Source organism: Solea solea, chromosome 13 (genome assembly GCF_958295425.1).
Source record: "Solea solea chromosome 13, fSolSol10.1, whole genome shotgun sequence".
Classification (NCBI taxonomy): Eukaryota; Metazoa; Chordata; class Actinopteri; order Pleuronectiformes; family Soleidae; genus Solea; species Solea solea.
The window spans coordinates 28,116,323-28,139,447 of record NC_081146.1 but is presented as its reverse complement, the minus strand read 5'-3'; the positions used below and the strand labels follow the sequence as shown (position 1 = coordinate 28,139,447).

Below are 23,125 nucleotides of genomic sequence, written 5' to 3'. Positions count from 1 at the left end.
AATCCTCACCACTCCTCTCACCACCGTAGCGCCTCCCGGTGCTGGCACTAGTCCGGGCACATCCGGTTGCGTACATTCAACCGCAGAAGAAGAAGAACTACTCTCGTTGTAGCTGCTGAGATGCAGAGCATCCACCGTGCCAGAGGGGGAGCTGTGTATCTGAGAGCTGGCCTATCTATTACGTCACTTCCAGGTACCTGGCCAATCACAGGACAGTGGGAAAGCTCTCGTTGGCTGGCCAATCACAACGCAGTCCACGTTCTGGGGGTGTGGTTTTGGTCTGAAACAGCGCGGCTAACGAGAGCGTCAGTGAGGAGATATTTTGATCGGCTCGTTTGCAGCGATTAGGAGGTTTTTAACCATGAAAACATGTTAATATATGTAAGTAGACCTCCATAACTAACATATATGTGTGATACAAGCATTCTATGTCACCTTTAATATTGAAGAAGAAGAAGAACTACTCTCGTTGTAGCTGTTGAGCGTATCGGTTGTACGGAGCTCAGCAGCTACAACGAGAGTAGTTCTACGGTTGAAAGTACGTCACCAGATGTGCCCGGACTGTAGTGCCCGGACTAGCAGGCGCTGCTGTTTACAGGAGTGGTGAAATTCGCCAGTTACGTAACTAGTCAACGGAAGTGCCGTTCCGCTTCGTAGAGCACAGACTCTTCTAACCCAGAAGGCGGCACAGGTTCTGGTCCAGGCTCTTGTCATCTCACGCTTGGATTACTGCAACTCCCTCCTGGCTGGTCTCCCTGCGTGTGCCATACGACCCCTGCAACTCATCCAGAATGCAGCAGCTCGACTGGTCTTCAACTTACCAAAATTCTCCCACACTACACCTCTCCTCCGCTCCCTTCACTGGCTTCCTGTAGCTGCTCGCATCCGCTTCAAGACTCTAGTGCTTGCGTTCCATGCTACAAACGGATCCGGTCCAGCCTACATCCAGGACATGATCAAAACCTACACCCCAGCCCGCCCACTTCGCTCTGCATCGGCAAACCGGCTCGCTGCCCCCTCACTGAGAGGATCGCAGAGGCATTTACAGAACTCGAGACTGTTCACTGTCCTCGCTCCCAAATGGTGGAACGAGCTCCCCATCGACATCCGGACAGCGGAAAGCCTCCACATCTTCCGCCGCCGACTAAAAACACATTTCTTCCGACTCTACCTCGACTAAGACGATAACGAGGACGACAAAAAAAAATAAAAAAATTAAAAAAAAATAAAAAAACTAAAAAAAAAAATATATATATATATATATATATATATATCGCACTTATGACTAGCACTTCATAGTTTGATTTACTTGAAGCTCTTACTTACTTCTAGCTCTTATTTGTACCCAAATGTTTAAATGCACTTATTGTAAGTCGCTTTGGATAAAAGCGTCTGCTAAATGACATGTAATGTAATGTAATGTAGCTCAGGGAAACAATCAAACCCTGCGCTCTCAGCAGTGGCTGAACTGATTGTTAACGAGGTAATGATGCAAATACACACAAAAATGCATGTGATTATAAAAGAATCACTCAATTAATCCGTCGCTAATCCATTGATTACTATTGATAATCAAATTATCGGTTCAACTGTTTTCTTTTTACATAATTTCACTTTGTGTCATTTTTCAGCTTCTTAAATGTCAATATTTTCTGTTTTGTCATTTTTCAGCTTCTTAAATGTGAATATTTTCTATTGTGTCATTTTTCAGCTTCTTAAATGTGAATATTTTCTACTTTCTTTCATTTTTCAGCTTCTTAAATGTGAATATTTTCAGTTTTGTCATTTTTCAGCTTCTTAAATGTGAATATTTTCTGTTTTGTCATTTTTCAGCTTCTTAAATGTGAATATTTTCTACTTTCTGTAATTTTTCAGTTTCTTTAATGTAAATATTTTCTACTTTCTGTCATTTTTCAGCTTCTTAAATGTGAATATTTTCTACTTTGTTATTTTTCAGCTTCTTAAATGTGAATATTTTCTACTTTCTTTTATTTTCCAGCTTCTTAAATGTGAATATTTTCTGATTTCTTTGCTCTCTGAAACAAAGAAATCACTAAAACTAAATTGTTTTTATTGTGGACAAACGAACATCATCATCATTTCCAGTTTGTGAGTGTTTTTTTCTCAGAGTTCTAAGATTAAAGTCAGAATCCTGAGAATTCCAACTTAAATCTTAGAATTGCGCCCTTAATCTCACGTTCTGATTTTTTTTCTCTCAGAAATCTGACTAGAATACTGGCTTTGCAACAATTGATCAGTCATTGTGTGTCACACTGACAAACCCAGCAGCGCCTTGGTCCCGGGTCCTGGGACTGAAACACAATGACGTCATCTGTGAATCATCATCAAACAGGTCATTGTTGGTGCAGGTGCAGCTGGACTGAGCGTCTGTGATTCTGCTCCTTCACTCGCTCACAGAGAGAATTCACAGACGGCTGTATCTGACGCGACAATGCGACAAAGAGAGTCGTCTGCGACGTCTGAATACACCCGATCGGGAGCCATTTCGGTTCATTATGGTCACCTATTCAGCTCTGCACTTCCACACCAACACACACACACACACACACACACACACACACAAAACAAGACAAAAACATGTGTGCAGTGTACACAGTGCAGTCAGGACGTGTCAGAAGTGCATTTCTAAAGATTAAAGTCACCTTTGACGATGGATTCTGCAGCAGCCAGATCCCGTTTGTAGGTCACCTGGGGGGCAAAACAATAACAAAGGTCAAAGGTTGATCTCACCTTTTACTGACTGTAAAGTTTGTAAAGCACTCACTCTCCCACACCAAAGCTCATAGAGAAAATCAGTGACTTTAGCTGGCAGGGACACAGGAGCTGCTGGTCCTCTGCCGCCTCGTGTGGTCACTTTGTGTCACTGAGGTCAATCTGACCTCAATAATAATTATTATAATATTTTGTAACTGAAGTCACAAAATAAGACATTTGGACTTCTCTGTGGACTTTGGTGTGGGAGAGTGAGTGTTTAACAAAGTAACACAGACTTCAGTTTCCAGTTGATGATAAAGACCTACACAGGTGTTCATTTTATTTGGTCAGCCTATTGTTAAGTGGCTGAAACCTGTTTCTCCTTGTGTCCCCACTGGCAGCCATGTTTTTAATAACAGCGAGCCTTCATGTCTCAATCTGGTTTCCCGACTACTACGTGTAAGTCGCTCATACAACCACACTTCAAAAAACCTGAACTATCCGTTTAACAAAACAAAAACACTGTAATTTAGAACACAAGTATGTCAGACCTTAGATCCCGACCTTCCAAATACGAAAAAGATGAGTCAAATTTTGTTTATGCTCTTCAAAGCACTGAGAATTTAATTTAGAGAACACAACAAAACGTGGTCCCCAGAGAGACAGTGTCCTGCTTACTCCACATCAACGGTTCCAGGTGTCACGAGACGTCTAACAGAAAACAGGACCAAGGAAATGGACCTTTTCAAGAAAAAAGGGGATTATGCTTCACAAAAGGATATTTATTTTTAAACCTCTTATTTAATCTTTGCTTTTCATTGATCTGCAGTGCAGAAATTTGTGTTTTGAGGAATCTTTTCACTAGACCAGGACCTCAGAAGTCTTTTCAAGTTCACTTTGTTGACATTTTGATGCCATAGTTGGTGGTGAGGCTATAAAAAAGTAGCAGCACTCTTACGAGTCGTAGACTTTATCAACGTAGAGTTATTGTCACTGTGGATTATCCCGGAGAGTCATGACGGACAATGTTTCTGCTTTTTAATCTTCTTTAAATGTTACCGTTTGAAAAAACTCTTTTGATTTTTGATTTGATTCTGTACAAATGAAGATTTGATCGAGGAAAAACATTTATATTTTAGCTCATTTCTACATGTAGGAATATAGAGGTCTTAGCTGTCTTTGTGCCTGCAAGATAAATAAGTAGCGGGGATACAGATGTGTGAGCTAAAGTGTCTCCAGATCCACAATCCTTAAACCAGACTCCTGGCAGACTCACCTTCCACAGTGTTGGCGGACCCTCGATGAGCTTGGCGTTGGTGCCACAGAACTGCAGAGCCAGATGAAGACACTCGGTGCCAAACTCCAACTCTGACTCGGTGCACTGCGGAGAGGACACAGAGGACACGGGAGGCTGTGGACCACTGTTGGACTTTCATGTGACAACAGAAGACCAAGACCAGAGAGTACAAAGACCAATGTATGACCAAAACTTTTTGGAATTGAGAACAGAGTCTACCAAGTCCAAAACCAACACAATGGAGACTGAGACCAAAATAGAGAGCCTTGCAGAAGTATTCACCTCCCTTGGCATTGTTCATGTTTTGTTGCCTCACAACCTGGAATTAACATGGATTGTTTGAGGATTTGCATCATTTAAGTTACAGAACATGTTTTTTTGTTTTTTATTGTGAAGCAAACAACAAATAGAACAAAATAACAGAAAAAGTCAATGTGCATAAGTATTTGCCCCCCTAAAGTCAATACTTTGTAGAGCCATCTTCTGCAGCAATCACAGCTCCAAGTCTCTCCGAGTTTGCCACATCTTACCACTGCAAAACTGCTCCAGCTCCTTCAAGTTGGATTGTTTGTGCTTGTGAACAGCAATCTTTAAGTCTGACCACAGATGTTCTATTGGACTGAGGTCTGGGCTTTGACTAGGCCATTCCAACACATTTACATGTTTCCCCTTAAACCACTCAAGTGTTGCTTTAGCAGTGTGTTTGGGGTCATTGTCCTGCTGGAAGGTGAACCTCCGTCCTAGCCTCAAATGACGCACAGTGGTACAGGTGGTACAGGTTTTCAGCACCATCCATCTTCCCCTCAACTCTGACCAGTTTCCCAGTCCCAGCTGCTGAAAAACATCCCCGCAGCGTGATGCTGCTACCACCATGTTTCACCGTGGGGATGCTGTTCTTTGGGTGATGTGATGTGTTGGGTTTGCACCAGACATAGCGTTTTCTTTGATGGCCGAAAAGTTCAATTTTAGTCTCATCAGACCAGAGCACCTTCCTCCATACATTGTCTCCCAGATGACTTTTCACAAACTCAAAACGTGACATTATGTTTTTTGCTGAAAGTAATGGCTTTCTTCTGGCCATAAAGCCCACCTCTATGGAGCGTACGGCTTATTGTCGTCCAATGTACAGATCCTCCAGTCTCTGCTGTGGAATGCTGCAGCTCCTCCAGGGTTACCTCAGGTCTCTGTACTGCCTCTCTGATTAATGCCCTCCTTGCCCAGTCCGTGAGTTTTGGTGGGCGGCCGTCTCTTGGCAGGTTTGCTGTTGTGCCATGTTCTTTCCATTTGGTTATGATAGATTTCACGGTGCTCCTCGGAATCATCAAAGATTTGGATATTGACTTCTCAACAACATTGTCCCTGACTTGTTTGGAGAGTTCCTTGGTCTTCAGTGTTCAGGTAAGTGGTGCCTCTTGCTTAGGTGTTGCAGCCACTGGGACCTTTCAAAAAAGGCATGTCTATGTACTGACGGATCATGTGACACTTAGATTGCACACAGGTGGACATCATTTCACTAATTATGTGACTTCTGAATGTAATTGGTTGCACCAGAGCTTTTTATGGGCTTCATAACAAAGGGGGTGAATACATATGCACTACGGCAGTAAAGTCCCAGTCGACTGGTCGATTTATGAGTCCATACATTCTGGTTCGACTCAGATTCTGATAAGTCGACTTTCTTCCGTGTTAATTTCATACAGTCTCGGTTAATTTGATTTCATCTGGAGGAATATACCAAGTATTAATGGGGGTGTTTTCAGAGCACCCCTGTTCCACAGGTAACAGCGTGTCTTCAGAGAACACCCCCCTTGTTTTCAGTATTTTGGATTAGCCCAACCCACAAGAGACAGATAGATTAAAGTACGTTGTGGTTTTATTTAATGTTGAGCTACAGTCAGACATCCTCTAACATCCATGTCACAAACGTCACAGTGTGGCAGCATTTTACAAAAATAGATGGCGATAAAAAAGTCAAATGCAAGTTTGCCAGCAACAGTTTTCATATCACAGCTCGACTACAAACATATCGTATAAAAACGGTAAGCTAACTTGTCTGCGTTATGTTGCTCCGTCCGTTTTGAGTACATGAACATATCAGAATTAGCATATTTCAATGTTTTAGTCTAAAAATCGTTGATTCAACATAAGATGTAGTATAAGAACACAACTTTCAGGAACTGAGACCACATCATAGCCAAAACCAACATAAGACCAAAGACTTTCAGGAACTGAGACCAAGTCGTGACCAAGACGAGAGTCTACCAAAACCAACATAAGACCAAAGACTTTCAGGAACTGAGACAAAGTCATGGCCAAGACCAGGGTCTACCAAAACCAACATAAGACCAAAGACTTTCAGGAACTGTGTCAAATTCGTGGCCAAGACCAGAGTCTACCAAAACCAACCAATGCCAAAGACTTCCAGGAACTGCGTCAAAGTCATGGCCAAGACCAGGGTCTACCAAAACCAACATAAGACCAAAGACTTTCAGGAACTGAGACAAAGTTATCGCCAAGACCAGAGTCTACCAAAATCAACATAAGACCAAAGACTTTCAGGAACTGAGACAAAGTCATGGCCAAAACCAGGGTCTACCAAAACCAACATAAGACCAAAGACTTTCAGGAACTGTGTCAAAGTCGTGGCCAAGACCAGAGTCTACCAAAACCAACCAATGCCAAAGACTTCCAGGAACTGCGTCAAAGTCATGTCCAAGACCAGGGTCTACTAAAACCAACATAAGACCAAAGACTTTCAGGAACTGCGACAAAGTTATCGCCAAGACCAGAGTCTACCAAAATCAACATAAGACCAAAGACTTTCAGGAACTGAGACCAAGTCATGGCCAAGACCAGAGTCTACCAAGACCAACAACAGACCAAAGACTTGTGACCAAGTCATGACCAAGACCAACATAGGACGAGACTTTTAGGGACTGAGATCAAGAAGAGACCAAAACCAAATTGAACCAAGACTTTTAAGGAGGGACCGACATAAATGTCAAAATCTGTGCCCAGGTGAACAAAAATAGCAGAAGAAAACAATAAATTACCTTATAAATTATCAGTAAACTCAGTCAAATTACACATTGTGACCTGCTCTGCCCTCTCTGATCACTTTTTCTTTTTTTAAACCAAACATGAACTTTGTGTAAGACCTCAAACATCTCACTTATCTGGAGCATTTGGTAATCCAGTCTGCATCAGGATCAGAGACGCAGTGTTTTCACAGAAGACAAACCGGCTGGACACACCAAGCTGCCATCACCACATTTCTCAGCAGACTGTTTTCTTTGGATCTGTAACCCTCTTATCTCACCGAGTGAAGGCAGAAAAATCTGCACGCTTGCTTTCTTCAGGTCACACAACATTTGAAAAATAATAACTGAAGGAGGGATTTTTTTATTTTACAAATATATATATAAATACTTATATCTATCTGGGATCCTGTCACTCCATATATTCTTTAAAGGGTTAGTTGAGGTATTATTAAAGTGCAAAGTGAGTTTTGAGCTGAACACCATCCTGGGAAATCAGAATCAGAATATATTATTAATCCCCATGGGGAGGTTGGGTGCATTATTTGAATCAGGAAGAAAGTAAATAAAGTAAATACCAGATAGGATTAATAAAACACAATATTCCTTATTATAATTCCTTACAATATACCTCCCTAAAAGAGGGAAACTCTCAGTGAAAACATGTCTGCCACCAGGAACACAAGGAAAAACCGATTTAAGCCACTTAACAAAAGGCTCACCTTGTAAAAAGTCTACAATACCTGAAGAATATGTTTGCAGGCACATTTTTCCAGCCGGAAACTGAAGTTTGTAAATCGCTTACCAAAGCCCGAAGAGAAAATCTGTGTTTTAGCTCACAGGGACAAGGGACCTACTGCTCTACTGCTGCCTGATTTGGTAAGTTTGTGCCACTTAAATAAATCCAAATGACAGATTTCGAGCGTCAAATTTAAAAAAGCACACATTTGAACTGAGAGGTGAAGGCAGCAGTGGATCAATAACTCATGAGTGCTGTGGTGTAAAATCACCCATTTTCTCTATGGACTTTGGTGTGGGGAGAGCTTGGTTTTACAAAGTGACATAAACTTCACTTTCCAGTTCAAAGATGTTGTTTAATGGTGATGAAAAAGCGACGCACATGCTGTTTGAATCATTGTAGACTTAAGCAGGTGAATATTTGATTAGATAAGCCTTTTGTTAAGAAGCTAAAAGCTGTTTTTTCTTGTGTCCCTGCTGAGCCAACATGTCTCTGGCTGTCAGCAGAAAACTTTAACTTTCCCTTTATACAGTAATTTGATCTACCATAAATGTAGAAATACCGATTGATCCGCCTTGACACGGCAGTAAAGACAAAGCAAAGTTTTAGTATCAACAGAGAAGCCTCACTGTTCCGAGCACAGTTACGTCATCACCGCTAGATGACGCTAATGCTGATTTATTGCCCTGATTTAATCCGGTAATTAAGATAAATGTCTTTGTAATTGTTGTAGCAATGAACATTTTATTTGTGCTGGGAAAGCTCAGTTTGTGAAGATCACATGGAGGTTTGGATCGGAGCGATGAGCTCATTTTGGTTTAAAATGCAGTCTGGACCACAAAGACGGAGTCGTGCCACCTGAGATTATACCTGGCTAATATTTTATCAAGCTATAAAAGAGAGGGGTCTTTTCTTCCAGGGACCCTGGGACTGAACAGAGAAATTACAGGAGAAATATGCTCTCAGCCCTGAGGTCATTTAACATTTAGCATTTTCTCCCGGTACAAAAGCCGTTAGTGGGGGCTGGATAAAGTGTCTCCCACCTTTGTCTTCTCAGCCCTAAGTTCTCAATGGACGTCAAGCTACAAATGTTTTCATGCACATGTCCTACAGTCCTAACCTGACACTTTCCCTCCTCCTCCTCCTCCCTCCTCCCTCCTCCTTCTCCTCCCTGACAGAGTCGAGGAAAAAGCAAACTTAAAAAAGTGTCTGCAAAAATCAACAAAAATCAACAAAGATCAACTTCAGCGAGTCCAGTTTCATGTTAGGTCTTAGCAGCGAGCCTCTGCCTTCAGAGACCAATCAACACATTTATGACTGAAATTCTTTCCACTTTTCACATAAAAACAGGCTCTGTTGTCAGGAGCCAGCTTAACCCTCTTATGACCATCATGATTTATTTTGATTTCATGGCTGTAGAATTGTCAAAAAATGTTCAACGTGTGAGTTCTTCCACGATCACTTTCAGCTGGTCAATCTCGTCTGTGATGGACGCTCGTTCAGCTGAAGTCACTGAGGTTCGACCATAATGACAAGTATATGAGCACAAAGCTCTAATTCTCTGCATTTCCAGTATCTATCGCCTTTCGACAGCCTTTTCTTACTGGAGAGTGAAGTTTGTTTTGCTTTGTAAATCACTCACGTCCCCACACCAAAGTCCATAGAGAAAAGAATCAATTGTACCTCATGACAGATGGAGTTGTTGATGCACTTATCATCCGCTGAATATGTTCAAACAATTTATTTTAGGATTTTAGGGATTGAAATTGTCCAATCAGATTCACCACAGTGACACAAACTGACCACACGGGACAGCAGTAGACCAGCAGCTCCTGTTTCCCTGTGAGCTAAAAATCACTGGTTTACACACTTCAGTTTCTCCTCAGGAATGGCAGCCAGTGAACATATCATATGTATATATATATATATATATATATATATATATATATATACACAGTACATACACACACACATATATATATATATATATATATATATATATATATATATATATATATATATATATATATAGAGAGTGCACCTTGTTAGCTGCTCCCATTTGCTCAACACGCTGTAAACTCCTCATTTATTGGTCAACAAAAAATCCAGGAAAAACACACATTTTCAAAGACAGCAGGTTTTTTTTCCTCGTGATAAACAGACTGCTAAACGCTGGATATGCTTCATTGCTAACCTTTGTTTATTGTTCTACCTTCTTTGTTTTTTAAGGAACTTATCAGCAGATTGTGTTGTGTTGCTATTGTGTTGTGCTGCTATGACAATCACAATAACAATCACAATAACCCAAGAGGACCTCATGCACTTCAATGGAACCACAAACCACACACACACACACACAGGTGGAGTTATGTGTCCACCACACACATATGACAAGCAAACATCACGTCAATGTGACGTCTCTTTTCACCACCGGAGATGAAATGTCGTTCTGGCAGAAGCAGCTTACCCTGTGGTACGCCTGAGAGATGACATCGTACGTGAATCCCTGAGGCATCTCGCTGGCTCTGTACTTGGTTCGCTCCAGAGAATGGTCCAGGTAACCTTCTGGCGTGGTGGCTATTACTGTGGACACCAGAGGGCGGATCGCTCCCGCTGCCTGGGTGAAGAAAAGTCAAGGAACATGTTGATGTTTGTGTTTTTAAAACAAAACGAGTCCACTCTAACGCAGCTCTCAAATACCTGTCATTGGGGATAGTGGTTAGCATTGTTGCCTCACAACAAGAAGACGTTGGGTGTGATTCCCGGTCTGGACCGTTCTGTGTGGAGCATGTTCTCCCCATGTCTGCGTGTGTTTCCTCCCACCATCACATGTGTGGTACATTCAGTTGTGGCAGTGCGCTCAGTCGCAGAGATCAAGTCTTATTATTAAACCTTTAATTAACCAGTGACATGAAAACCAGTTCACCAGTCACAGGGAATCTTTCCACATTTAATGGAACTGACAATAAAAAACAAACTATTTTTGACTAATAAAAACCCGTTGATGTAATGGAAGCAGACCATTTCAAATATATTTAAATAAAAATGAGCCACTTCTCACATCTTTCCAGGACAAATCAAACCAACCAACACTGGTTTGTAAAAGGCAATGGTGAGTACAGGCTTTAAAGTGCGTGATGACCCTTTAGTGCACTGTGAAGTTGGAGGCAACAAATCAGAGTCAGAGTCAGACTCGGTATTTAAGTACAGATGTATACAGTAACACAAACATTCTAAAATAAAAACTCAGCTTCAATCTGATGCTGAATATGAGGAGAGAATAAAGACCCGAGGTTTTTGTACTGCGATACCTTCTCAGTCAGTGAACCTGGCTTTCAAGTCCTTTGGCTTCGTCTTTGAGTTTGAGTTTTTTAAACAGTATTTTAAAACAAGTTCAGATCATTAAAAAGTCGACTGCAGAGCATTAAAATTGGTTTGCAACTTAGAGAGCGAGCCAGATCTGGAGAGTGAGTGCTGAGGTGTACACGACAACGTCATCTGCATAAAAATGGAAATGAGCCTGGAAGACATTATGAGCAACATTGTTAATGTAAATAACAAAAGACAAGTGGATCCTGAGGATCGACCACAGATGCACACGTCAGAGAAAACCTTTCCTTTTCTTGGTGTTTGGTCGGCTGGAGTACGTACACACCGCTCGCTCTTCCTGCCTTCAGTCAGAATCATTGATATCTCTGAGATGATAATAGTTTCATCTCTCTGTAACAGGTTTTGATTAAAGACAGATTCCCAGGAGCAGGAAGTGGACGAGGAGCGCGCGCGTGTGTGTGTGTGTGTGTGTGTGTGTGTGTGCGGGAGAAACTGCTCGCGCAAATGAAAGGAAAGCAAAACATGTGTTCCGTGTGTTACACATGCTGTTAAAATCAGAATGAATCTGCTGCGTCTCAGTGGAGACAGGATTTCTGTCACAAGATAATGAAGACCAGAGCAAACACACACACACACACAACCTGTGTGACCTACATTAAAATATCACATCACAATTATATTACTCAAAATAAATCACATGATCATAGTAAAAACATCTGTAAAACTCATTGGAATCAATTCATTTTTACATTTTGCCAAAAAAATATTTATATTAATGAAATTAAAAGAGGCGGGGCCTTCTCTTCACACTATACCTTCATTTGTTCATTTGGACCTATTACAGAAGTGCATATGAATGAATGTTTAAAGGGGACATATTATGCTAAATCAACTTTTTAATCATTTTAATACTTATGTTTGGGACTCTGGAGGCCCTACCAGTCGCCAAAGTGTGGAAAAAGAATACTCAGTCCTTTTTTCCTGGTCCCCCTTAGTGTAAGTATATGCGATAAAACACGCCATGTTGAATTCCCTGCGCATTATGAGCTGCATAAACTGCTGCTGTATGTGACTATATAGACTGAGTCTATACAGCGACCGCTGGCCACAGTCTGATGTGAAGTGGTGCGCACACACGAACACACGTTTGCTGACTTTATCCGACACATTAGCTTCATATATAAAATCCTCTGAGGCTGGAAGTTTGTGTAAAACACTGTGCTCCACTGTGCAGCCACCAACAGCACACTTGTCCCTCCGTGTTGACATAATACCGCTCTTCCTCCCTCGCCTGCACTCTGGCATTTTATAGGGACAAGGTGGAGCTAAGGTGGAGCTAAGGTGGAGCTCTCCAAGTAAACTTACTGGTGGGGTGGTAACATTCGCGGTGAAATGCGCATGCTGTGGTCATAATGCGCAGGGAATTCAACATCGAGTGTTTTATCGCCTATACTTGAAAAAAGGACTGAGTATTCTTTTTCCACACTTTGGCGACTGGTAGGGCCTCCAGAGTCCCAAATATAAGTATTAAAATGATTAAAAAGTTGATTTTGCATAATATGTCCCCTTTAAAGACAATGTGAACATTTTCCATCGATATCAGAAGTTTTAATCGCCAAAGTTATCTTACAAATCCAAGTTTCCCTTAAGTGAAATTGGACTGAAAAGTAAAGGAGCTAGCCTATATTTTAATGGAAGTTGTAAGAATTATCAGGTAACTCCTGTAAATATGATTCTTTTCAATGGAAATTCACCAGCATCAACCTAATGTGAACACTTTTAATCATTATGCACTACACACAGTCAAATCCCTGGACCTCCTCTCAGCTGACGCCTCACACATTAATCATTACGAAAACTCATCTGCGAGTTTAGCTTCAACCTCAAATGTTTTCCATTCGTCACTGATGAAATAAACACGACCACCGAGAGGCAACAGGCGACGTGTCAATCTGACAAACAGTTTACGAGAAGACAGAGAGGCCGTCGGCGAGAATGACTTGTCTTATTTGGTCTGGACCCGCAGGGAGAAGTGGGTTTTGATGGATTCCTGAGTTGTGGTTTGTTTACGTTTGCACCGCACGCACAAATAAAAGTCACATGTCGTCCCACCAGGTAAAAGCTCGGACTCCGGGTCCTGTAGCTGCTGCCGAGCGTGATGGATCTGTTTATGCTCTGCGCTGTAATTGACCTTGTCTGGTTTTTAGCTAAAAGCAGAAGTAGAAATGAAGTATGAGCTACAGCTGAGATTTAATTAGATGTTCGGCGCTCTCCAAGCATGAAGAAACCCTGGCAATTCGGGGTCGTTTCCTCTATTTGTCGAGGCATTAAAATCTCTCTGCTCCTGGAAATAGAACCATCCTGCCCTCGTTAGCTCCTGGAAAAGTTAACAATACGTGGAGGTAACGCATCTTCAATTCATAATCACCAGTGGCAGCTTTGGAGGGAAACGGTGATTATTCTCATTTTCTAACATTTTACGAACGCTTTGAAGCTTTTCCTACAAATCAGGCCTGAAAATCTCAGAGGAGTGAACTGTGCCATGCTGTGACGGAGGTAGCAGTGTGTGCTGTGATGTTAAAATCACAGATTTTCTCTATGGACTTTGGTGTGGGAGAGTGAGAAGTTAACAAAAGTCAAAAAAACTTCAATTTCCAGACAGAAAAGTCCAACAAACAGAGATATGGCGGCAAAAATATTCTTTAGATATTGTGGACTAGGCGTAGATTTTATTAGGCGAGCCTCGTTTGTTGTTGACGTGACTAAAATATCTTTTCCCTCTTTTCCCATTTGGCCGCCATGTTTTCACTGAGAGGCGCCTTCATGTCTCACGGTGCATTCCAGCTGTCGTCAGAGGAAGTCAGAATTTCTAAGTTCTGAAGCAGTTCACGTTTATGGAGGGATCTGTGAGATAAACCACTGAGGAGAGCATTGCAGTGGTCGACATGTGATGTGACAAGAGCATTGACCAGGACGGCAGTGGTGTTGGGAGTTGGGAGTGATGGACGGAGGCGGTTTGTATTGTGGAGGTGAAAGTAGGCGGAGCGGTTGATGTGGTTTATGTGAGCTGTAAAGGAGAGGTTGCTATTGACAATGACACCCAGACTCTTGACCTGACCTGAGGGGACCAGAGAGCAGAGGAGCTGTCGATGGATAGAGATACGTTAACAGATTTGGAACCAAGATTCCGTTTTATTGGCATCGAGTTTGAGAAAGATTTTAATTTAACTTACCTTCTATTTTATTTGCTTCACCATTCAACAGTTGTATTCAGAGTAGTGTTCAAGTTTTATAGAAGATACGTTTGCACCCGACCTCTCAGCGGTCAACTCAGAGACGACATCACACCCAGTTCCAACTTCCAGTGTAAATGAAGGCAGTGTACGTGCTGACCATGTGTCAGCACCTCATATGCACAACCATCACTTTAAATGAGCTTTAACTACACTCACTCACCCCTTGTTCTTTAGCAGCCATGGCTATCTTGTAGAGAAAGTCTTCCTCCACGAAAGGCCGCACAGCGTCGTGGATGATGACCACCTTCGGCCTGTCTACTGACACTGACCCCTCCTCCTCCTCCTTCTGTTCACCCAGAGCCAGAACCCCGTTGTAGATGGACCGGTGTCGAGTCGAACCACCTGGTACCACTCGAACCTTCCTGTGCTGGAAGCGCTGCATGATGTCTGTCATCAGGTCCAGGTTTTCTTTGGCAACAACCACCACGATGCTCTGGATCCATGACACCCTGCGAGTTTTATGAGATTAAACAAATCAAGTAAAGTGCAAGTACACTGAAATAATACTTTGTCAGGAGTTGAATAAATGCACTTAGAAGACGTAACAACAGTTAGTGTTCGTAAAACATTAAAAAAAGATACAAAACAAATTGCACTTGTAAAATAAATTCTTTATACTGCAGTGACAACCTCAATTGTGGTGCATCACAAGGGGGCAGCAGTAGCAAGCATTTAGTAAGTGAACATGTGTCTTTGAGATTTACAAGGTTTCTTGAATGCATTCTGGAAGCTGCTCCCATCAGCTCAACACTAACTCTTGTGCACTGCAACTTAATGACATGACAAACTTTTACTTACATTCATTTTTCAATTATTTATAATGTTTGCATCTTGTGCTTGCGTTTCCCACATGTTTCTAGTAGCGTGACATGTAATGTTTCAGTCAACTGAATTATATGCCAACTTTTTCCACCTCCCTCAAGTGTAATTTCAAGATTTATTCCAATTTGCTGGATGTCAATGTAGGGTTCTTCAAAAAACACATAAAAACAAGCTTTTCTGTGACTTTTTATGGTCAATAATTCATTCAACGACAACACCTCAATGTATTTAGGTGTGTGGACATGTGAAAGACAACATGCTGAAGTACAAAAAGAGCGCCAGAATGAGGAGAAAAGAAGTGATTTTGAAAGTTGTTGGTATAATCCAGTGAGCAGCAGTTCTTTGGAGAAAATTAAAGTCAGAAAATTGTAACTCAAATAACCACAGTAGGTGTCCTGTGTACATAATAAAGTGGTTAGTATGTGTAAACAGAAATCCAAAAACTTTTACTCCAGTCGCCCCAACACGTCTTTCGCCAGATGCCCCCAACATTCCTTGAAACGCCCCTGTGGGTAGCAACCAGGACGTTAAAATCACGCCACCTGTACCTTTATTTTTCTCTTTATGAATTAAATTACTTTTATTTCTACCTTTCGAATGATTGGATTGTGTAGCTGATGAGCGGTCTGCCCAGGAACGAGCAGAACTGCTTCGGTGTCTTGAGTCCGGTTCGCTCTCCGGTGCCGCCGGCAGGAAGAACCACAGACACCGGGAAGTCTATGCGGCGTTCACCGGGCTGGCTGTCACTCTGCCTGGCCTCGCCGGCTAGGAAAGTCCCCGGATGAGCGGGCCTGTCCGGATCACATTTATCATCGCCCTCCATTTTGATGACTATAAATATGGGGTTGTTGTGGGGGGTCAGAGAGGAACTTTACTAAGATACATCCGCCGTAAACGGACACACAATCACAGCAACACGGACACACCGGTGGCAAGTTTCAAAAACGTGAGCTCCGTACTTCCTGTGAATATTTTCAAAATAAAACCCTGAAGATAAAGTTAAAGGGATAGTTCGAGAATTTGTAGTGGGGACTTATTAAGCACTAATTCAGAGTCAGGTGTCAAGTTAAAGTCTGTGTTTGATTTACAACCAGTATAAATGTGTTTAATCAACAACTTCTCATAAATGTAGTTTTTACTAGGAAAACAACAGCTGGGTAAACATGCTAATTCACATTCCCTTGTCTTCATTCTTCCATCTTAATGCTAAACTTTTGGAAGAATGGAAGATTTAGAATGTTATTAATCTGTTTTGTTTGTCTCTAATTGGCAAATTAACTATTAAATATTTAAACTTCTGTCAAAGACCACTTTAAAGGGATAACTCTGGGTTTCCTTAAGTGTGTTTGTATGAGGTACTCACACATAGTCAACACTAGGGATGAAAACGTTATAGTTTTTGTAGTTTGGTAAACCTCTTACTCTCCTGCACCAAAGTCCATAGTGAAAATTGGGGATTTTAGCTCACAGGGACACAGGGGCTGCTGGTCTACTACTACCTTTGTTGCTCAATTTGGTCCACTTAGGTAAATGTGAATTAAGAATTTCAAACACCCAAGTCACAAAATAGCATATTTAAACTTAGTGATGGAGGCAGCAGTGGATCGTAACTCCTATGTGTTGTGATATTAATTTGTTGATTTTCTCAGTGGAATTTGGTGCAGGTACTGAGCAGTTTACAAACTTCAATTTTGTGTTGGAAAAAGCTGTGTAACTGTGAATTAAAGCAGAAAACACATTCTTAAGATGTTGTAGCATTGAGCAAGTACAGAACAGGTCTTTTGTTAAGTGGCTAACATCTGTTTTTTCTTTGTGTCCAAACAATGTTTTATGTTCCATTGTACATCTATTTTAGCATTAGCGCTGCAGCTATTGATTAGTTACTAATCAAGTAAGACTTTTACACCACAAAATTTCAAAAAAGTGTTGAAAACTGAACTGAAAACCTGGAAATGATGTTCTCAAATGTCTTGTTTTGCCAATTCTTTATCATGTCGAGCAAAGAAACCAGAAAAGATTCACATTGACAACATGTGATTTTAAAAACAGTGACATTTATTTATTTATTTATTTATTTATTTTATATAAAGTTATTACAAAAATGAAAGATGATGAACAAGCTTTTTTTTCACAATAACATCACTTATGCAAAAACGTATCACGTGACATGCTGCCACAAAAAATAATATATTACATCATCATACATCAGAAATCTTACATAGTACAATTTTATACACATGGCCATACTTCAGAAGGCAAGTAAGAATTTGATAAATGTACAAGTATTTACACAACAAGTTTTTTTGTCAGATCAACATTTTAATGACTACACTCTAACACAATGGTGGGAGCTTAAAGACCCTGTTCCAAACACGTACATGGGCAAAAATAAAAAAAAACAAAAACGGATTAATCGGTTATCAAAAATAGTTTGAAATTGATTTCCGAAAAAGTAGTTTTAGCCCTAACAATGAAAAATAGAGGGTTTAAATTGCGATCACTTGTTCAAAGTGACTCTACTTCATGTTTGTTTTCATTGACCAGCTGTAACAGGCATGTTGCATATTGGACCTTTAATGTTTTTTTCAGATGTTTGGCGTTAGCTGGTGTTGGTGCCTGAACAGGCAGAGTCTCCATGTGTCTAGGACAGTGTGAAAGTCTGGGAAACTGTTCACATTATTATACAGAAAACCACAGAGGAGAGAAGTCCTCAGCACGCTCTGTGAACGTCTCCATCACAGTCTAAGTTTTCACACACAAACTGGGAGGAATTTGGTTTTTCTGTTCACACAGATTTATGGGCTTTATGTCGGAGCGGCGGGAGATTCTCGGGAGGATCCAGGGGAGGAGGTGCCACCTGGTTCTGAGACGCTAGGCTATTCACTCACTGTGGATTATCCAGAGTTTGTCACATGAGCCGACGCAGACATTATCCGGAGATTTGACTTGGGCTGCATCCATGTTACGATGTTTTCATTTGAGTGTTTTGGCTTCGTGTCGGCAGTAACCTGCAACCCATCCACAACTTTACGCTCACAGCTGACAATCGAGTTGCGGTCGATCAGTCAGGATCTTTTTCTTTAATGTTCTTAATGGGAACGCACAATACTATCAGCGTAATATGTCAGTGTTGGCCAATACTGAACAAACCTCCATCCCCCTTATTTATTTTGTACAACAAAGACATTTTTATATCTACATCTGCTGCGACATTACTTTATTTTTATGGGTAGATTAATAGTTTTTTTATTTTCGAGGCTCAAAAAACGGCGGGTAAATTGAACGTCAGGTGAATCTGAAGAAGAAATAATAATAAACATGGATGGAGCATGAGAGGAGAATCTGCGGAGAATGTCCGGATCCACTTCTGCGGACGTTTGTGTTCTTCGTGTCCAGCTCTCGTGTCCTTCAGATCAGAGCAGAACGTTTGGACTTCAGTGAACGTCTGCAAAAGCAGCTCGTGAGAAAACCAACCTCAAAGATTCAAAATACACGGCTGCAGTCGTCTGAAGTGGATTCAGAGTGAGTCCGTGTGTGTTTTTGCTCAGGGTTCCGTCTCGTGCCAGTTCTCGCTCAGACGGTTCTTCCCCAGCCTCCTCTTGCTCTTGGACTTGTGTTTGTGCACGAGCTGCGGCGGCGAAACCTCGGCCGCTTCCCCGAACTTCCCGTCAGACTCGTTGTGCTGCCTCGAGTACCGCTTGCACTTGCACGACGTGACCACGGTGATCTTGTACGTGCGCTCGCTGCCATCTTGACACTGCAGCTGGATGCGTTGGGTGCGCGTCTTGTCGTTGACGCACCTCCAGTCCTGGTTGCTGTTGCCACGGCGACTCCACAACTTCCTGCCGTGGGTGCCGCCGATCCAGTTCTGAAGCATCTGAGCAGGAAGACACTCGCCGGCACAGACCAGCTCTTTGATGGGGTTGATGCTGGTGCAGTGGCCGTCAGAGATGTACTTGGTGGATCGCAGCTCCCTGCATCCGATCTGACCGCCATCTGTGGAAACACAAGCAATGAGAATTAATCCACTAATCTGTATCGTTTGGTCCAAAAAATGTCACCAAATGTTTTTTTTGTGTTATGCTACGAGGAAAGAATCATTTCCAACTATTTAGATAATCAATGAATCAGTTTGAGTGTTTTCTGATTCTTCAGCTTCTTAAAATGTGAATATTTCAGGTTTCTCTGCTCCATAAAACAAAAAAATCATGAAAAACTGAATCGTTTTGGAAGACATTGGAGAACGCCATCATTTTCAGGTTTTGGGAAACATTTTTCAACATTTTCTGACACTTTATGGACCAAAAAAATGACTGTAATCAAGAAAATGGATGAAAATAATCCTTGGTTCCACCCTTAAATCTAAGAAGACAAGATGCCACTCATCATGTCCATACAGGGTTAGTAACATAAAACTGGGACTTTTGTTGGTATTTAATCTCTTGTTTATTTTCCCCATTAACAGATCGTTTAATCCATAAAATGTCAATAAATGTTGAAAAATGTTTGACGTTCTCTTTTTAGTGATTTCTTCAAAATATTCACATTTAAGAAGCTGAAGAAGCAGAGAAACTGGTTTTAATTATAAAAAAATAAAGACTCTAACCTTTAATTTCATGAGAAAACTGTCGATAATTTATGCAGCTCCAGATTCTTTTGTTCTTTTGTTTGTTTTCCTGCTTTTTTGGACAACAAATCGACACAAAACGGTGATAAACAGGACTGGACTACCTCAATCAATAAATAAATAAATACCCATGATTTCTTTGGATAAATTGTTTTCATTACACAAATAGTAAAGTTTCCCACACTAAACTTTTCCTCGTCACAACATGAGTGTAGAAACATGAGCATCAGCATCAGCATCAGCATCCTCTCTCAGAGTTTCATAGAAGAAGCAAAAATGAACAACAACAGACTCAATCCTGAGGTTTAAAGGGATAGTTCAGGGTTGGTCAGGGAGTCAGGGTCAAGAGGTCAACTCAGTGAGTTGAGTTTTTATTCAACTCAACACACTTTTAAAACCGATGTTGTATCTGAAATAATAATCTACATTTAGCACATGTTTTTTGAAACGATTGACTACTGATTATTACCTGAAGTAAAGTAGAAGAGGATTAAGAACACTTGTGAATACTTATTTATTTATTGGAAACTAAATACAACATTTGAAAATCCCTGAATTAAATTTAATAAAATCAATCAGAATTCTGTTGTGGGTTCTCATTTTCTCAAATATCGCATTTGGTCCTAAACCTCTTCCATACTTATGTTGTAATTACTCAAATACAAATTTCACATATCTGTACTTGACTTTGCTATTATGGTCTGTATTTATACAGAGCTTTTCTAGTCTTGATGAACTGTTTCACACTGCAGTTTTCACTCATTCACACATTCACACGCTGCAACATGCAACATGACACATATAGACTAAGAGTCAGGAATTGCACCCACAACCTTCCAGTTGAAAGACATCCCGCCCTACCACTGAGCCACCATGACTCAATCCTAACTCCTTGCTTTTGAAAAAGACTTAAGTAATCCTTAAGTACAGTAAGTGTCATAAACATTAAGACTTTTACTTAAGTAATATTATTTTTTTTTTTAAAGTGAAGTCATTTCCTGCTCACGTGCACGTTTACTCCCTTTAAGGGGAACTTTGCACCACCCTGATAAGAAAACCAAACATCTTACTGCTTCTGTCGTGCGCGGCGCCGCTCGCGCCTCTGCCGCCCGTGCGTGCGCGGTTCAGGGACACGTTGCTGTGCGGCTGTTCCGACAGCGGCGCGGTCACGTGAGGGAAGAGCAGCTCCGTGGCGTCGTTCTTCAGAGACTGACAACTCCTGAGGAGCAGACAGAGGAGGAGCAGAGTGTGACCGCACGCGTCAGGGCTCAGGTGCAACATGGCTGCTGCTGCACGAGACAAGGACGCAAGGACAGAAGCGAGGAAGGAAGCAAGGACAGAAGGATGGATGGAGAAAGTGCAGATGTGAAGTGGCACTCACTGCTTTTATAGTCCCGTCCTTCACGGTCCGCCTCTAAGAGTTTGGCAGCAGCTCAGGTGCGTTGTTCTCCTCCTCCTCTGCCCAATGGTATTGGTTCACCCTCACAACATAAGCCCCGCCCACGTGCTTTTATTGTGTGTGGGGGGGGGGGGGGGCTGTCTGCAGGGAGCCCCACACAGGGGCGGAGCTATAAATTGTCCAGAACCACAGCAGCAGAAGTCAGAGGTCAATCTACACCAGTGATTTAAGATCACAGGGACACAGGAGCTGGTGGAGTGGTCACTGGTGGAGTGGTCACTGGTGGAGTGGTCACTTCCTGTCACTGAGGTGAAGCGGAGTGAATGATTTCAAACACAGAATTCACAAAGTAAGACGTTTGAATTCACTCGTGGAGGCAGCAGTGGATCATGATGTAAAAATCACTGATTGTCTCTATGAGGTTTGGTGGAGGAGAGTGAACGCTCGTCGGTGTCTGTCCCTTTAAGACGATATATACAGATATTTGTTGGTCATATATTTGACTCATAACAAGATTACATTAAGCTGTTTGGTGTGAGCAGTTTACAAAGTGAAGTCATAGCAGTGGCTATGTTTTTCAGACAGTGTTAAATTATTGTGATATATTTGAATTTGAACAGGTGTGTGTCGTCTTTGTGCGTCCGTGTACAAAACCAGCAGAGATTATTGTTTCTTGTGAGGGGGGAATATTTAATCCAGGCTCGTCTCACAGCTGTGTCGTGCAGAGACACTAACTGTCGCTCACGTGAATGAAAGCTGATACTTCTGTGATCAGCGTACTGTCACTTTCCTCAACACTGGCCTGAGGTTGTGTCTTTATTTCCAGGTTATCATTGAAATCACCTTCAGACAAAACCCCTCTGACTGTTATAGCCCAGGTCCACATGTCCAATTCTCCACTTAAAGGTTCTTAAAACTGTAGTTTGGTCTTTTTAAAGTGTTGTTATATGAGGGACTGACAAAACCTCAGCTGTACTCCGGCCCCTCTGCACCGAGAACCAGCCTGAACCAGCCTGAGACACTCAGACACACAGATTTGAATAAAATACAGCCCTGCTTACATCTGTGACATCGCAAGAATATATTCTCACGTTTTTAAGCATCTCCTTGCACCAATGCCCATAGAGAAAATTGGCATTTAAAGCTCACAGGAACACAGGAGCTGCTGGTCCTCTGCTGCCTCGTGTGGCGAGTTTGCATCACTGAGGTCAATCAGAATCAGAATCAGAATCACCTTTATTGTCATTATACAGTGTACAACGAGATTAAAGGACAGCTCTAGTAGTGCAAGTGAAGAGATAAAAGAAGAAAAGAAGAAACAACAAAACAGTGCACAAATACCTTCGATACACAGGATTTAAAACATGGAAGTCACAAAATAAGACAATTCACCTCATAAATTGAGGCAGCAGTGGATCTACAACTCCTGCGTGCTGTGATGTAAAATCACTGCTTTCTCTATGGGTTTTGGTGCAGGAGAGTGAGCGGTTTATAAGGCGACAGAAAAAGCATCAAACGTATTCTTTAAGACATTGTACTTGTTCTGATGTGAGCCTTTTGTTGAGTGTCTAAAATAAGTTCACAAATCAATAAATGACACAAAAAGATGATCAATCAAACACAACTGAGATCCAGTAACAAAACTTCAGTTTTAGAGCCGCAACAATTAATTGATTACTTAATAAATATGTTTTCTTAACTAATTGAAACGAGTTTCTCTGGTTTTTCACTGCTTAAATGTGAATATTTTCTGGTTTTTTTTGCTTTAAATAAATCATTAAAACTGATTCATTTTGGTTTGTGACATTTGAGAACATCATCTTTCCAGGTTTGAGACACTGAGAGACATTTTCTGACATTTT

At 41.5% G+C, this 23,125-nt stretch overlaps 2 protein-coding genes across 12 annotated transcripts in view; both read right to left on the bottom strand.

The window, feature by feature from the left end:
* Nucleotides 1-16,187, bottom strand: part of crppa (CDP-L-ribitol pyrophosphorylase A) — a 76,407-nt gene extending 60,220 nt beyond the window's left edge. For all 11 annotated transcript variants that reach the window (XR_009241945.1, XR_009241943.1, XR_009241946.1 and 8 more), the window contains exons 1-5: nt 15,828-16,187; nt 14,576-14,864; nt 10,257-10,406; nt 3,992-4,096; nt 2,664-2,709 (exon numbers count right to left, since the gene is read on the bottom strand). Coding sequence is in view for 2 of the 11 variants with exons in the window: in XM_058646886.1 (XP_058502869.1) it covers nt 2,664-2,709; nt 3,992-4,096; nt 10,257-10,406; nt 14,576-14,864; nt 15,828-16,060 (823 nt within the window). In the remaining 9 variants the exon portion in view is untranslated. The remainder of the gene's footprint in view (nt 1-2,663; nt 2,710-3,991; nt 4,097-10,256; nt 10,407-14,575; nt 14,865-15,827) is intronic.
* A 1,119-nt stretch (nt 16,188-17,306) lies between these two features.
* On the bottom strand, nt 17,307-21,151 carry sostdc1a (sclerostin domain containing 1a). The gene is made up of 2 exons (XM_058647934.1): nt 20,935-21,151; nt 17,307-19,233 (listed from the first exon to the last, which is right to left on the bottom strand). The coding sequence occupies exons 1-2, from the start codon at nt 21,143-21,145 to the stop codon at nt 18,782-18,784; spliced, it is 663 nt and encodes a 220-aa protein (XP_058503917.1). The 5' UTR covers nt 21,146-21,151; the 3' UTR covers nt 17,307-18,781.
* Nucleotides 21,152-23,125: the final 1,974 nt, after the last annotated feature.